The 16,341-nt window shown below is 44.9% G+C and overlaps 1 protein-coding gene across 8 annotated transcripts in view; it reads left to right on the forward strand.

Moving 5' to 3' along the window:
• CELF1 (CUGBP Elav-like family member 1) overlaps window positions 1-16,341 on the forward strand; it is a 1,362,987-nt gene that overhangs the window by 36,890 nt on the left and 1,309,756 nt on the right. For all 8 annotated transcript variants that reach the window (XM_044082727.1, XM_044082728.1, XM_044082731.1 and 5 more), the window contains exon 2: window positions 15,573-15,655. In XM_044082727.1, the coding sequence (XP_043938662.1) occupies window positions 15,573-15,655 (83 nt within the window). The remainder of the gene's footprint in view (window positions 1-15,572; window positions 15,656-16,341) is intronic.

Consider the following 16,341-nt stretch of genomic DNA (forward strand, 5'->3'; position numbering starts at 1 on the left):
AAGGTCTACACTTCAGCTACTCTCTCAGCTAGAGCTTTAAACTGTCAGTTTCACATGATACAATACCAAGAGTTTATGCTGGATCAGTTAACTAAAAAAACTAACCACTGATGAATCTCTTGACAAGAAATATGTATTAGATATGGTAAATAACATACAACAGGTTAGCAACCATTCCTTAAAATGTGGCTATGATGCACTGGAGGCTTCATTTAGATCAGCCATGACAGGCACAGTGATAAGAAGACATGCATGGCTAAAGGAACAAGCTTTACCGGATCATGTTAAAGCTAAGTTGCTAGATGCTCCCATGGACAAGACAAGTTTGTTTGGTACATCTGCCCAGCAGGTTATGAAGAAAATGGAAGAAAAGGCAAAATCTGTTCAAACTGTTAAAGATTTCTTGCAGGTTCAACCCCAAGGTTTAGCAGGAACTGGCCTGCCAAAATTGGTCCTTTCCTGACTCCACAAAATTTCAAAGGGCAGGAATAGACGCTCCACAGGCAGAAACCAATCCAGAGGAGGTGCCTACAGAGGAAGACAGTGGCAAGGTAACAACAGAGGCACAGACACGCCACTGCCACTACATCAACACAACCACAGTGACTTAACCTAAACCCGCCTACCAGGGAACAAATAGCAGCTCCTCTAGGCGGAAAGTTAACCTTATTTTCAAAGAACTGGCACTACATAACAAAGGACAAGTGGATTTTACAAACCATAGATCAGGGTTACGGTTTCACTTCCACACTATTCCAGTCAAAAGAGGAATGCCAAATCTACCTCCAAATCAAAAAACAGAGGCTCTACGCCAGATAATGGAGTTAGCAAACATGAGAGCTGTGGAAAGAGTGCCAGCAGCAGAGCAAGGAAAGGGTTCTACTCCAGACTATTCCTAGTTCCAAGAAAGGAAAAAAGTTGGAGACCAATTCTCGACCTGTCCACCTTAAATACATACATCATTGTCCCAAAATTCAAAATGCTGACCCTACAGCAACTTCTTCCCATGCTGGGCAAGGAGTCTTGGCTGGTAACTCTAGATCTCAAGGAGGCATACCTGCACGTCCCCATTCGACCAATCTGCAGAAGATACCTCAGATTTCTTGCAGGATCAGAGCACTATCAATTCTCAGCATTGCCTTTTGGCTTATCTACTGCGCCCAGAGTATTCACAAAATGCCTGGCATCAGTAATCGCCCATTGCAGACTTCAGGGAATTCAAATTTACCCATACCTGGACGACTGCCTGCTACAAGGGGACAACAAAAGCAAGCTGACAACAGATTTACAAAGGGTCATTTACTTGCTACAAGCACTGGGATACACAGTCAATTTACAAAAGTCAAGGCTAATACCATCCCAAACAAGAACTTTCTTGGGCTGAATTGGACACAGTAAAACAAATGGCATTCCTGACTACAGAAAAACAAAAGAACTCCCTATACTTCTTGGCACTAACAAAACTGAACAAGTTAACAGCAAGAAAAGTACTGCAGGCCTTGGGCTTCATGGCATCATGCATAATCTTGGTTCTATTTGCCAGACTACATATGAGAAAACTACAGTGGTACCTAAGGAATTTATGGTCCCAACACAGACACAGTCTAGAAACAGAAATCCCACTAATTCCATGCTTAAAACAGGAGTTCCTATGGTGGGCGCAAGCATGCCAGTCAAACACAGGCCTACCCTTTCAGATGTCAAGCAAGCCAGACCATCACAACAGACGCTTCAGACCTAGGATGGGGGCACACATGCTGGACAAATGCGTGCAAGGATTGTGGACACAGGATCAACTTCAACTGCACATCAACCTAAAAGAAATGCTGGCAGTAAAACTGGCAATCCAAAAGTTCAAACCATTTCTCAAAGAGGCCAGTTGATGATAAGGACAGACAACACCACAGTCATGTGGTACATCAACAAACAGGGAGGCACTCATTCATACCCCCTATGCAGAATGACCTTGGAGCTGTGGACCCTGGCACTCAGCTACAACATCCAGTTACAGGCAATATTTGTACCAGGGAAAGACAATACCCTAGCAGACATATTAAGCAGAACCACTTCGGATGCCCACGAATGGAAGCTTCATCCGACATCTTCAAGACCATCTCAAAGAAATGGGAATGCCACAGATAGACCTATTCGCATCACCTCTCAATCACCAGCTCAAAAAATTCTGCACAAGGACATTCCACCCATTAGCATGGAAAGTGGATTCGCTCTCTTTCAACTGGAAAGGCCTAACAGCATTTGCATTCCCGCCTCTTCCTTTGATACACAAGGTACTACTAAAAATCAAGGAAGAACGTCCAAGGATAATCCTGAAAGCTCCAAACTGGCCAAGACAACACTGGTACCCACTACTGAGGAGCATGTCTCGGAACAATATGTGGACAATTCCCCTGATGCCTTTGATGTTAACGCAGAACAACTACAGCATCATACATCCAAACCTAAAACCTTACAACTGACTGCATGGAACATCACATAACAGCAGCTATTCCAGAACTTTCCCAAAGAGTTAAAGACATTATTCTGGAAGCACGCAGACCTTCAACAAGAAGGAACTATGCTGGAAAATGGAAAAGGTTTGGCATCTGGAGTGGAAAGAGGAAAAGATGTGTCAAACATAGATATGCCTAACATTCTGGAGTATCTGGCGAACTTCTTCATTCAGGCCTGTCCTACTCCTCCATCAAGATACATGCATCAGCTATTTCAGCAGAATACAGCTTTGATACACCTGTTTTTCGCACCCTTTGCTCAGACAATTCCTCAGAGGAATCAAGAATGTAAAACCTCCAAGGAAACCACCATTACCAGCTTGGGATTTAAACTTTGTGCTAGAAAAGTTGACACTAGCACCCTTTGAACCAGCAGCAACAGCAGACCTACAACACCTATCATGGAAAACTGCTTTCCTACTGGCAATTACTTCAGCAAGGAGGGTTTCAGAACTACAGGCCTTAATGGCAGTGCAACCCTTCCTAATCTTCCACCAAGATAGAGTGTCCATGAGGACTAATCCTACATTTATGCCTAAGGTGGTATCCAGAGTGTCTTTAAACCAGGCAATCCACCTACCTACCTTATTTCCCAACCCACAAAACAGAGGGGAAAGAATACTGCATACCTTGGATGTACATAGACAGCTACGCTACTACTTGGACAGAACAAAAAATAGCAGAAAGACTGACCAACTTTTGTAGCCTATGCAACAGGAAGGGAAGGAAAAGCTATTTCCAAACAGACAATCTCCAAATGGATAGGAAATTGCATACGATTCTGTTACTCCTTCCATGGAAAACCAATTCCACAGAACATAAGACCTCATTCTACAAGAGCAACAGCCACTACCACAGCCTTCTTACGAGGAGTGGCAACCAAAGACATTATTGAGGCGGCTACTTGGACCTCCGTGCATACATTTGCCAAGCATTATAATTTGCCTCTATATTCCAGATCCCGAGCAGGGTTTGCCACTGCTGTACTGCAAGGGATCCTAAACACACCATAATCTACTTTTATCCTCCTCCCTAGTTGGCTATGGTATTCTACCCATTGTTATGACTGCAGATGCATCCATGAAGGACATAGTACAGTTTTGTACCTACCATAAATGTAGATGTCGAACTGGATAGCATCTGCAGTCAGGGATTACCTCCCACCATCCCCTCTGTGGTACTCCTAGGGTGTTTACCATTCTAATAGCTAGCTGTTGGGGAGTCTTTTATGGTGTATTTGTTTTGTATATGTACATACATGCTTATTGTTGTGTTTACCTCTATCTATTTAGAAACATTGACATCTATCCAAATTTTAGCCTGCAAGAGGGCTACTGGCATCTGGGGCAAGAAACACTGAGGAAAATGGCGTCGGCTGATGCTTTTATACCCGAAGACCAACAGAGATGACGTCGGGTGGAGTGCGACATCAGCCGAAGCCGGACCCGGACTTTGGAATCCGGCCGACTGAAGGGCTGCCTGACGACAGGACAACCCACTTGTTATGACTGCAGATGCTATCCAGTTCGGACATCTACATTTATGGTAGGTACAAAACTGTACTTTGTCAGGCAGCCCTTCGGTCGGCCGGATTCCAAAGTCTGGGTCTGGCCTCGGCTGGTGTCGCACTTCACCCGACGTCATAGCTGCAGTTCTTCGGGTGTAAAGGCATCAGCCGACGCCATTTTCCTCAGTCTTTCTTGCTGCATGGCGCCCGAAGCAGAAGCTGTTCGCAAGTGCCGGTCGGTCAGATCCAGAGATTACTACTACCGAATACTACCAAGACTTCTAAAAGCTAAGTACCCCGTTGGGGACTCTTTCTTGCCTCAGCCGATGTCAGAAAAAGTGAATAACTGTTTAACTTGTGGGAAACAAATACCTCATAAAGATTTCCACTCTTACTGCTTACCTTGTTTAGGCCCAGACCACGTCGTAGCAGCTTGTTTAGCCTGTGCTTCTTTCAACCGACGGACGCTTAGACGTCGGTCGGAGTTTGCTGAACAGTTTTTCGGCTCAGATTTTGCGTACATAATGCCGTCGGACCCTCCGACCTCACAAGTTGTTTAGAAACGCAAAGAAAAGGACCGACACTCGCGGTCTGTGGTTCGGCGAAACCGCGGTTAAGCAAACTGGTGTCTCGGTTTCGGCGAAACCGAGCAAACGGTTCTATCTTCAGCGAATCCATGACTACTACCGAGGCCCTTCTAACCTCGTTGAATCGGCCTCTGAAATTCAACCTGCTACTGTGGTTTCACAAGAATTATCGGACACCATCCCTTTGGATGTTTCAACCCTGCGTGGTGCTGCTAGGCCGCCTGCAGCCATGTCCATAAAGGCCTTTGCCAGGGCTAAAGCAGCCAAAACTTCTAAGTCTGTGCCTGTTAAGCCCCCCTCTCACAGGCCCAGTTCCAGTTCCCAAATGCTTACTCTGGCAGAGGATCTCATTTCTTTAATAAGGGGATCCCAACCTCATCCAGACAGGGCCTCTCAACCTCCTCCAGAAAAGACACCTAGAGCAGAGCCCCCTGAGCCAGTGTCCTCAGATGATTCTTCTGATGATACAGACAATACAGACCATCCAGAGGCTCCTTTTTCTACTTATGGAGACTCCGATGCTGAGGAATCGATTCCTTCTGCCTCTCCACCAGAGGAATTTTCCTTTGGGGAAACCTTACATGCCATGAGAGAGCAGTTCCAATGGCAGGGGCAAGATTTCTCAGATTCAAGGAAAAGGCTTAGGACTTTTTTGCATTTACCACAACATAGGCCTTTAGCTATACCTCCAGTTCTTCCTGTTGTAGATGATGCATTTAATGATGCTTGCACTGCTCCTGATACTTTACCTCCAGCCCCTGCTAAGCCCGATAGGTTCTACAGGGTCCCGGACACGCATCACCATTTATACAAGGCCCCTTTGCAGATCGAGACTATCTCCCAGGGGCCTAAGGCAGTAGCTTCGACCTCAGTTAAAAATCCTCTCCCCTCTGAAAGGGAATCCAGGTCCTTAGAGAGATGGGGTAAAAAAGTATACACCTCTGCTACTCTCTCAGCTAGGGCATTGAACTGTCAGTTTCATATGATCCAATACCAGGAGTTTATGCTTGATCAGTTAACTAAGAAACTGTCCTCTGATGATTCTTTAGATAAGAAATATGTTCTAGAAATGGTGCATAACATTCAGCAGGTTAGTAACCATTCTTTAAAATGTGGCTATGATGCACTGGAGGCTTCCTTTAGATCAGCCATGACTGGCACAGTTATAAGAAGGCATGCATGGTTGAAAGAACAGGTCTTGCGGATCATGTTAAAGCAAAACTATTAGATGCTCCTATGGATAAGGTCAGTTTATTTGGTTCTCCTGCTCAGCAGGTACTGAAGAAAATGGAAGAGAAGGCAAAATCTGTACAAACAGTGAAAGATTTCTTACAGGTTCAGCCTCCAAGGTTTAGCAGGAACTGGCCTTCCAAAATTGGTCCTTTCCAGACTCCTCTAAAACACAGAGAGGCAGGAATAGGCGTTCAAGAGGCAGAAATCAATCCAGAGGAGGTGCCTACAGGGGACGCCAGTGGCAAGGTAACAACCAGCGAGGCACAGACACAACTACTACCACTGCAACAGGACAATCACAGTGACTTGGCTCTGGCACCGCCTACCAGGGAACAAATAGCAGCACCCTTAGGCGGAAAGTTAGCCTTATTTTCAAAAAATCTGGCACTGCATCACAAGAGACAAGTGGATTTTGCAAACTATAGACCAAGGCTACAGGTTTCATTTCCATACTTTACCAGGAAAAAGAGGAATACCAAACCTACCACCAAATCAAAAGACAGAAGCTCTAAAACAAATAGCTCAATTAGCAAAGATGAGAGCTGTGGAAAGGGTACCATCTATGGAACAAGGAAAGGGATTTTACTCCAGACTATTCCTGGTACCAAGAAAAGAGAAAAATTGGAGACCTATTCTCGACCTGTCCGCTTTAAACACATTCATCATTGTTCCAAAATTCAAAATGCTGACCCTACAGCAACTTCTTCCCATGCTGGGCAAGGAGTATTGGCTGGTGACTCTGGATCTCAAGGAGGCATACCTGCACGCCCCCATACGACCAAATTGCAGAAGATACCTCAGATTTCTTGCAGGATCAGAGCATTATCAATTCTCAGCATTGCCCTTTGGCTTATCTACTGCGCCCAGAGTGTTCACGAAATGCCTGGCATCAGTAATCGCTCACTGCAGGCTTCAGGGAATCCAAATATATCCATACCTGGACGACTGCCTGATACAAGCGGACAACAAAAACAAGCTAACAGAAGACTTACAAAGAGTCATTTGCTTACTGCAAGCCCTGGGATACACAGTCAATATAAAAAATCAAGACTGATACCATCCCAAAGAATAACCTTCTTAGGTGCAGAATTGGACACAGTAAAACAGATGGCATTCCTAACTGCAGAAAAACAAGAACAACTTCCTCTCTACTTATTGGCATTAACAAAGCAGAACAAACTAACAGCAAGGAAAGTACTGCAGGCCTTGGGCTTCATGGCATCCTGCATAATCCTGGTCCCTCATGCCAGACTGCATATGAGAAAGCTACAGTGGTACCTCAAGAATTTATGGTCTCAACACAGGCACAGCCTAGAAACCGAAATACCACTAATTCCATGCCTGAAACAAGAGTTCCTATGGTGGGCTCAGGCATGCCAGTCAAACCCAGGTTTGCCCTTCCACAGCATTCAACCAAGCCAAACCATCACAATGGACGCCTCAGACCTCGGTTGGGGGGCCCACATGCTGGACAAGTGCATACAAGGCTTATGGACTCCAGATCAGCTGCACCTGCACATAAATCAAAAGGAAATGCTGGCAGTAAAACTAGCAATCCAGAATTTCAGACCATTCCTCCAAGAAGGGCAGTTGATGATAAGGACAGACAACACCACAGTCATGTGGTACATCAACAAACAGGGAGGCACTCATTCATACCCTCTATGCGGATGGCACTGGACCTATGGAATATGGCTCTGAGCTACAACATTCAGTTACAAGCAATTTTTGTACCGGAAAAGAAAACATCCTAGCAGACATATTAAGCAGTACTACCTCGGATGCTCACGAATGGATGCTACACCCGACATCTTCAAGGTCATCAAGGAAATGGGGACTGCCACAAATAGACCTATTCGCATCCCCACTCAATCACCAGCTCAAGAAATTCTGCACAAGGACGTACCACCCACTTGCTTGGAAGGTGGACTCTCTATCCTTCAGTTGGAAAGGCCTGACAGCATATGCATTCCCACCTCTTCCTTTGATGCACAAGGTGCTATTGAAAATCAAAGAGGAACGTCCAAGGATCATTCTGATAGCTCCAGACTGGCCAAGACAACATTGGTACCCATTACTGAGGAGCATGTCTCGGGGGAAAATGTGGACACTACCCCAGATTCCTTTGCTGTTAACTCAGAGCGGCTACAACACCCTGCATCCAAACCTGAAAACTCTGCAGCTCACTGCCTGGAACATTACATAAGAGCAACTAACCCAGATTTATCCCAAAGGGTTAAAGACATTATCCTTGAGGCCCGCAGACCTTCAACAAGAAGGAACTATGCAGGAAAATGGAAAAGGTTTCTCATTTGGAGTACTGAAAGGGGAAAAGATGTGTCAAAGGTAGACATTGCCAACATCCTGGAGTATTTGGCAGAGCTTTTCCATACAGGCCTGTCCTATTCCTCCATCAAGATACATGCATCAGCTATTTCTGCAGAATACAGCTTGATCCCCTGTCTTCTCGCATCCTCTGCTCAGGCAGTTTCTGAGAGGAATTAAAATGTAAAACCTCCTAGGAAACCACCATTACCAGCATGGGACTTGAACTTTGTGCTAGAAAAATTGACACTCCCCTTTTGAACCAGCAGCAACAGCAGATCTTCAACACCTATCCTGGAAAACTGCTTTTCTGCTGGCAATTACCTCAGCAAGAAGGGTTTCTGAGCTACAGGCTTTAATGGCAGTACAACCCTTCCTAATCTTCCATCAAGATAGAGTGTCCATGAGAACAAATCCTACATTTATGCCTAAGGTGGTATCCAGAGTGTCTTTAAACCAGGCTATCCATCTACCGACCTTCTTCCCCAATCCACAGAACAGGGGGGAAAGACTGCTGCATACTTTGGATGTACATAGACAGTTGCGCTACTACCTGGACAGAACCAAGGGCAATAGAAAAACTGACCAGCTTCTGGTAGCTTATGCAACAGGAAGGGAAGGAAAAGCAATTTCAAAACAGACAATCTCCAAGTGGATAGGAAATTGCATCAGATTCTGTTACTCCTACCATGGAAAGCAAACTCCACAGAACATAAGGCCTCATTCTACAAGGGCTACAGCCACTACCACAGCTTTCTTAGGTGGCTACCAAGGACATTATAGAGGCTGCTACTTGGACCTCCGTGCATACATTTGCCAAGCATTATAACTTACCTTTATACTCTAGATCCCGAGCAGGGTTTGCCACTGCTGTTTTGCAAGGGATCCTAACTACACCATAATTTCTTCTTCCTCCTCCCCTAGTTTGGCTATGGTATTCTACCCATTTGTAAGGACTGCAGATGCATCCTTGAAGGACATAGTACAGTTTTGTACCTACCATAAATGTAGATGTCCGAACAGGAATGCATCTGCAGTCAGGATTACCCACCCTCCTTCCCTCTGAGGTATTCCTGGGGTATTTGCCCGTCTAATAGCTAGGGGGGGGGGGGGGGGAATCTCTTATGGTGTATTTGTTTGTATATATGTACATACATGCTTATTTTTTGTGTTTGCCTTCTACTATTTGGAAACATTGGCATTTATCCAAAATTTAGCTATCCAAGAGGGCAACTGGCATCTGGGGCAAGAAACACTGAGGAAAATGGCGCTGATGCCTTTATACCGAAGAACTGCAGCTATGACGTCGGGTGAAGTGCGACACCAGCGAGGCCAGACCCAGACTTTGGAATCCGGCCGAAAGGGCTGCCTGACAGGACAACCCATTTGTAAGGACTGCAGATGCATTCCTGTTCGGACATCTACATTTATGGTAGGTACAAAACTGTACTTTCTTCATCTGTAAATAATGATGTCCTTCATGGATGCATCTGCAGTCATAACAACTGGGTTGTCCTGTCGTCAGGCAGCCCTTCAGTCGGCCGGGTTCCAAAGTCCGGTCCGCTTCGCTGATGTCGCACTCCACCCGACGTCATCTTTTTTGGAGTCGGGTTATAAAGGCATCAGCCCACGGCATTTTCCTCAGTCTTTCTTGCCGTGGCGCAAGCAGAAGCTGTTCGCAAGTGCCGGTCGGTTGGATCCAGAGATTACTTCTACGAATACTACCAAGACTTCTAAAGCTAAGTACCCGTTGGGGACTCTTTCTTGCCTCAGCCGATGTCAGAAAAAGTTAATAATTGTTTAACCTGTGGGAAACAAATACCTCATAAAGATTTCCACTCTTATTGTCTGCCTTGTTTAGGCCCAGCCCACGACGTAGCAGCCTGTTCGGCCTGTGCTTCTTTCAACCGACGAACGCTTAGGCGTCTGTCGGAGTTTGCAGAACAGTTTTTCGGTTCTGATTTTGCGTACATTATGCCATCGGATCCTCCGACTACCCAATCTGCCAAAAAACGCAAAGATAAAGACCGACACTCGCGGTCCGCGGTTTCGGCAGAAACCATGGTTAAGCAAACCGCGAGTGTCTCGGTTTCGGCCGAAACCGAGAAAACTGATCAAAGTGCAGCCGAATCTATCTCTGCAACTGAGGCCCCTGCTACCACTCTTGAATCGGCCTCTGAAATTTTATCCACCACGGTGGTTGCCACTGAATTATCAGACACCATTCCCTTGGATGTCTCTACCCCAGCACGTGGTGCTGCTAGGCCTCCAGCAGCCATGTCCATTAAGGCCTTCGCCAGGGCTAAAGCAGCCAAGACTAGTAAAACAGTGCCTGTTAAAGCCCCCACAACCAGGCCCTCTTCTAGTTCTCAAATGCTTACTTTGGCAGAAGATTTAATTTCATTAATTAGAGGATCTCAATCTCACCCAGACAGGGCCTCTCAGCCCCCAGAAGAGACCTAGGGCAGAGCCCCCTGAGCCAGTGTCCTCTGATGATTCTGCTGATGAATCAGACATAACTGACCAGCCAGAGGCTCCTTTCTCCAATTTTGAAGATTCTGATGCTGAAGAATCCATTCCAGCTGCTTCCCCACCAGAAGAATTCTCCTTTGGGGAAACCTTACATGCCATGAGAGCAGTTCCAATGGCAGCAACAGGATTTTCAGACTCCAGAAAAGACTTAGGACTTTTCTGCACCTTCCACAGCACAGGCCCTTAGCTATACCTCCTGTTCTCTCTGTGGTGGATGATGCTTTCAATGATGTCTGCTCTGCTCCAGATTCTTTACCCCCAGCCCCTGCCAAACCAGACAGATTTTACAGGGTGCCAGATACTCATCACCACCTTTACAAGGCCCCACTTGCAGACCCCGAAACTATATCCCAGGGTCCCAAGGCAGTAGCCGACCATAGCTAAAACCCTATTCCTTCTGAAAGGGAAGCAAGGTCATTAGACAGATGGGGTAAAAAGGTCTACACTTCAGCTACTCTCTCAGCTAGAGCTTTAAACTGTCAGTTTCACATGATACAATACCAAGAGTTTATGCTTGATCAGTTAACTAAAAAGCTAACCACTGATGAATCTCTTGATAAGACATATGTATTAGAAATGGTAAATAACATACAACAGGTTAGTAACCATTCCTTAAAATGTGGCTATGATGCACTGGAGGCTTCATTTAGATCAGCCATGACTGGCACAGTGTTAAGAAGGCATGCATGGCTAAAGGAGCAAGCTTTACCGGATCATGTTAAAGCTAAGTTGCTAGATGCTCCTATGGATAAGACAAGTTTGTTTGGTACACCTGCCCAGCAGGTTATGAAGAAAATGGAAGAAAAGGCAAAATCTGTTCAAACGGTTAAAGATTTCCTGCAGGTTCAACCCCCTAGGTTTAGCAGGAACTGGCCTGCCAAAAATTGGTCCTTTCCTGACTCCACAAGATCTCAAAGGGGCAGGAATAGACGTTCCAGAGGCAGAAACCAAGCCAGAGGAGGTGCCTACAGAGGACGACAGTGGCAAGGTAACAACAGAGGCACAGACACAACCACTGCCACTACATCAACACAACCACAGTGACTTAACCCTAAATCCGCCTACCAGGGAACAAATAGCAGCTCCTCTAGGCGGAAAGTTAACCTTATTTTCAAAGAACTGGCACTACATAACAAAAGACAAGTGGATTTTACAAACCATAGATCAAGGTTACGGTTCCACTTCCACACTTTACCAGTCAAAAGAGGAATGCCAAATCTACCTCCAAATCAAAAACAGAGGCTCTACAACAGATAATGCAGTTAGCAAACATGAGAGCTGTGGAAAAGTGCCAACAGCAGAGCAAGGAAAGGGTTCTACTCCAGACTATTCCTAGTTCCAAGAAAGGAAAAAGTTGGAGACCAATTCTCGACCTGTCCGCCTTAAATACATACATCATTGTCCCAAAATTCAAAATGCTGACCCTACAGCAACTTCTTCCCATGCTGGGCAAGGAGTGTTGGCTGGTAACTCTAGATCTCAAGGAGGCATACCTGCACGTCCCCATTCGACCAATCTGCAGAAGATACCTCAGATTTCTTGCAGGATCAGAGCACTATCAATTCTCAGCATTGCCCTTTGGCTTATCTACTGCCCAGAGTATTCACAAAATGCCTGGCATCAGTAATCGCCCATTGCAGACTACAGGGAATTCAAATTTACCCATACCTAGACGACTGCCTGCTACAAGGGGACAACAAAAGCAAGCTGACAACAGATTTACAAAGGGTCATTTACTTGCTACAAGCACTGGGATACACAGTCAATTTACAAAAGTCAAGGCTGATACCATCCCAAACAAGGACTTTCTTAGGCGGAATTGGACACAGTAAAACAGATGGCATTCCTAACTACAGAAAAACAAAAGAACTTCCTCTTTACTTCTTGGCACTAACAAAACTGAACAAGTTAACAGCAAGAAAAGTACTGCAGGCCTTGGGCGTCATGGCATCATGCATAATCTTGGTTCCATTTGCCAGACTACATATGAGAAAACTACAGTGGTACCTAAAGAATTTATGGTCCCAACACAGACACAGCCTAGAAACAGAAATCCCATTAATTCCATGCTTAAAACAGGAGTTCCTATGGTGGGCTCAGGCATGCCAGTCAAACCCAGGGCTACCCTTTCCAGATGTCAAGCAAGCCAGACCATCACAACAGACGCTTCAGACCTAGGATGGGGGCCCACATGCTGGACAAATGCGTGCAAGGATTGTGGACACAGGATCAACTTCACCTGCACATCAACCTAAAAGAAATGCTGGCAGTAAAACTGGCAATCCAAAAGTTCAGACCATTTCTCAAAGAGGGCCAGTTGATGATAAGGACAGACAACACCACAGTCATGTGGTACATCAACAAACAGGGAGGCACTCATTCATACCCTCTATGCAGAATGACTTTGGAGCTGTGGACCCTGGCACTCAGCTACAACATCCAGTTACAGGCAATATTTGTACCGGGAAAGAGAATACTCTAGCAGACATATTAAGCAGAACCACATCGGATGCCCACGAATGGAAGCTTCACCCGGACATCTTCAAGACCATCTCAAAGAAATGGGGAATGCCTCAGATAGATCTATTTGCATCACCTACCAATCACCAGCTCAAAAAATTCTGCACAAGGACATTCCACCCACTAGCATGGAAAGTGGATTCGCTCTCCTTCAACTGGAAAGGCCTAACAGCATATGCATTCCCACCTCTTCCCTTGATACACAAGGTATTACTAAAGATCAAGGAAGAACGTCCAAGGATAATCCTGATAGCTCCAAACTGGCCGAGACAACACTGGTACCCACTGCTGAGGAGCATGTCTCGAACAATATGTGGCCAATACCCTGATGCCTTTGATGTTAACTCAGAACAACTACAGCATCATACATCCAAACCTAAAAACGTTGCAACTGACTGCATGGAACATCACATAGCAGCAGCTAATCCAGAACTTTCACAAAGAGTTAGAGACATTATTCTTGAAGCACGCAGACCTTCAACAAGAAGAAACTATGCTGGAAAATGGAAAAGGTTTGTCATTTGGAGTACTGAAAGAGGAAAAGATGTGTCAAACATAGATATGCCTAACATTCTGGAGTACCTAGCCGAACTTCTTCATTCAGGCCTGTCCTACTCCTCCATCAAGATACATGCATCAGCTATTTCAGCAGAATACAGCTTTGATCCACCTGTTTTCTCACCCTTTGCTCAGGCAGTTCCTCAGAGGAATCAAGAATGTAAAACCTCCAAGGAAACCACCATTACCAGCTTGGGACCTAAACTTTGTGCTAGAAAAATTGACACTATCACCCTTTGAACCAGCAGCAACAGCAGACCTACAACACCTGTCATGGAAAACTGCTTTCGTACTGGCAATTACTTCAGCAAGGAGGGTTTCAGAACTACAGGCCTTAATGGCAGTGCAACCCTTCCTAATCTTCCACCAAGATAGAGTGTTTATGAGAACTAATCCTACATTTATGCCTAAGGTGGTATCCAGAGTGTCTTTAAACCAGGCAATCCACCTACCTACCTTCTTTCCCAACCCACAAAACACAGGGGAAAGAATATTGCATACCTTGGATGTACATAGACAGCTACGCTACTATTTGGACAGAACTAAAAGTAGCAGAAAGACTGACCAACTTTTGTAGCCTATGCAACAGGAAGGGAAGGAAAAGCTATTTCCAAACAGACAATCTCCAAATGGATAGGAAATTGCATACGATTCTGTTACTCCTTCCATGGAAAACCAATTCCACAGAACATAAGACCTCATTCTACAAGGGCAACAGCCACTACCACAGCCTTCTTACGAGGAGTGGCAACCAAAGACATTATTGAGGCGGCTACTTGGACCTCCGTGCATACATTTGCCAAGCATTATAATTTGCCTCTATATTCCAGATCCCGAGCAGGGTTTGCCACTGCTGTACTGCAAGGGATCCTAAACACACCATAATCTAGTTTTATCCTCCTCCCTTGTTGGCTATGGTATTCTACCCAGTTGTTATGACTGCAGATGCATCCATGAAGGACATAGTACAGTTTTGTACCTACCATAAATGTAGATGTCCGAACTGGATAGCATCTGCAGTCAGGATTACCCTCCCTCCTTCCCCTCTGTGGTACTCCTAGGGTGTTTACCCTCCTAATAGCTAGCTAGGGGGGAGTCTCTTATGGTGTATTTGTTTGTATATATGTACATACATGCTTACTTTTTGTGTTTACCTTCTATCCTTTTGGAAACATTGGCATTTATCCAAATTTTAGCCTTCCATGAGGGCAGCTGGCATCTGGGGCAAGAAACACTGAGGAAAATGGCGTCGGCTGATGCCTTTATACCCGAAGTCCAACAGAGATGACGTCGGGTTTAGTGCGACATCAGCCGAAGCCGGACCCGGACTTTGGAATCCGGCCGACTGAAGGGCTGCCTGACGACAGGACAACCCAGTTGTTATGACTGCAGATGCTATCCAGTTCGGACATCTACATTTATGGTAGGTACAAAACTGTACTTTTGTAATCAATTGCTATGTTAAATTGTTAATCGCTATGTAATCCAATGTAACTACTGTCTGTTTATTTTTACTGTGGAGCTTTTCTCCCCTGGCCTCCGCTGAAAATGGACCTACGTCCAGTCGGACACTCCCGGTCAAGAAATGTAAGTAAGTAAAATAAATAAATAAATACATGGTAAATGTACTTTAAATGTATTCTTAATGTGTGTGAATGTCCAAGTGCTTGCCTCTTGCAGTTTTTCTGTCTTTCACTTGAACAACTTGTAGGAGAGAAAGTTCTGATTTATGGCACTGCATAAAAAGTTGCCAATCTACAGACTGTACCATTACTATGTTGAAAATGTTTTTTTCTTCAGGTTGCTGCTTTGTTACCTTTTACACTCGTAAGTCTGCACTGGAAGCACAAAATGCCCTTCATAATATGAAGATTCTTCCTGGGGTAAGTGTCGCAGCAGTGCTTTGAGTTTTCCAGTGACTACACCTAGAGGTTTGTAATTGCTTACTTGCATTAGTACTGTTATGTATCTGTTCCTTTAAGGACTTGCATATCAACTGGAACATTTTTAGGGAATTGACAGTATGTGAAAAACTTTTTAAAATTTTGCTTTTCTCCAAAAGGCTGCAGGGCACCTACATTTCAGCAACCAACTTCAGGCACAGCTGTAATTGAGAAATTGTTTAAACTATATATATGAATATCAGTCACTACCAAAGTTTGGTTTGTGCTTTCAGCTTCTCAACATTTTTAGGTTCAGAATCCCATGTAATGGGGTTGCAAAAGCATTACTTGAGGTAATACTTCAATCATCATTATTGCTTCATTGCTGCAATAGCATAAATCAATGTGAGACATATCCTGTCAAGGATTGAATATCCAGCTATTATACAAAAGCTTTTGGGTGCCTTATACATGCACACGCACACACACACACGCACACGCACGCACGCACACACACACACACACACACACACACACACACACACACACAAAGCAGCATGAAGATGTGCTTTGTATAAAAGGAGATAAATGGACACCACATTGAGAAACTTTTACTTACCATTGAGGAGTTCAGCCAGACATGTGCCTACACTGCATCTTCAGTTTTGGCATTTAGACATACATCA

Source organism: Protopterus annectens, chromosome 9.part0 (assembly GCF_019279795.1).
Source record: "Protopterus annectens isolate FY-2018-M chromosome 9.part0, PAN1.0, whole genome shotgun sequence".
NCBI lineage: Eukaryota > Metazoa > Chordata > Ceratodontiformes > Protopteridae > Protopterus > Protopterus annectens.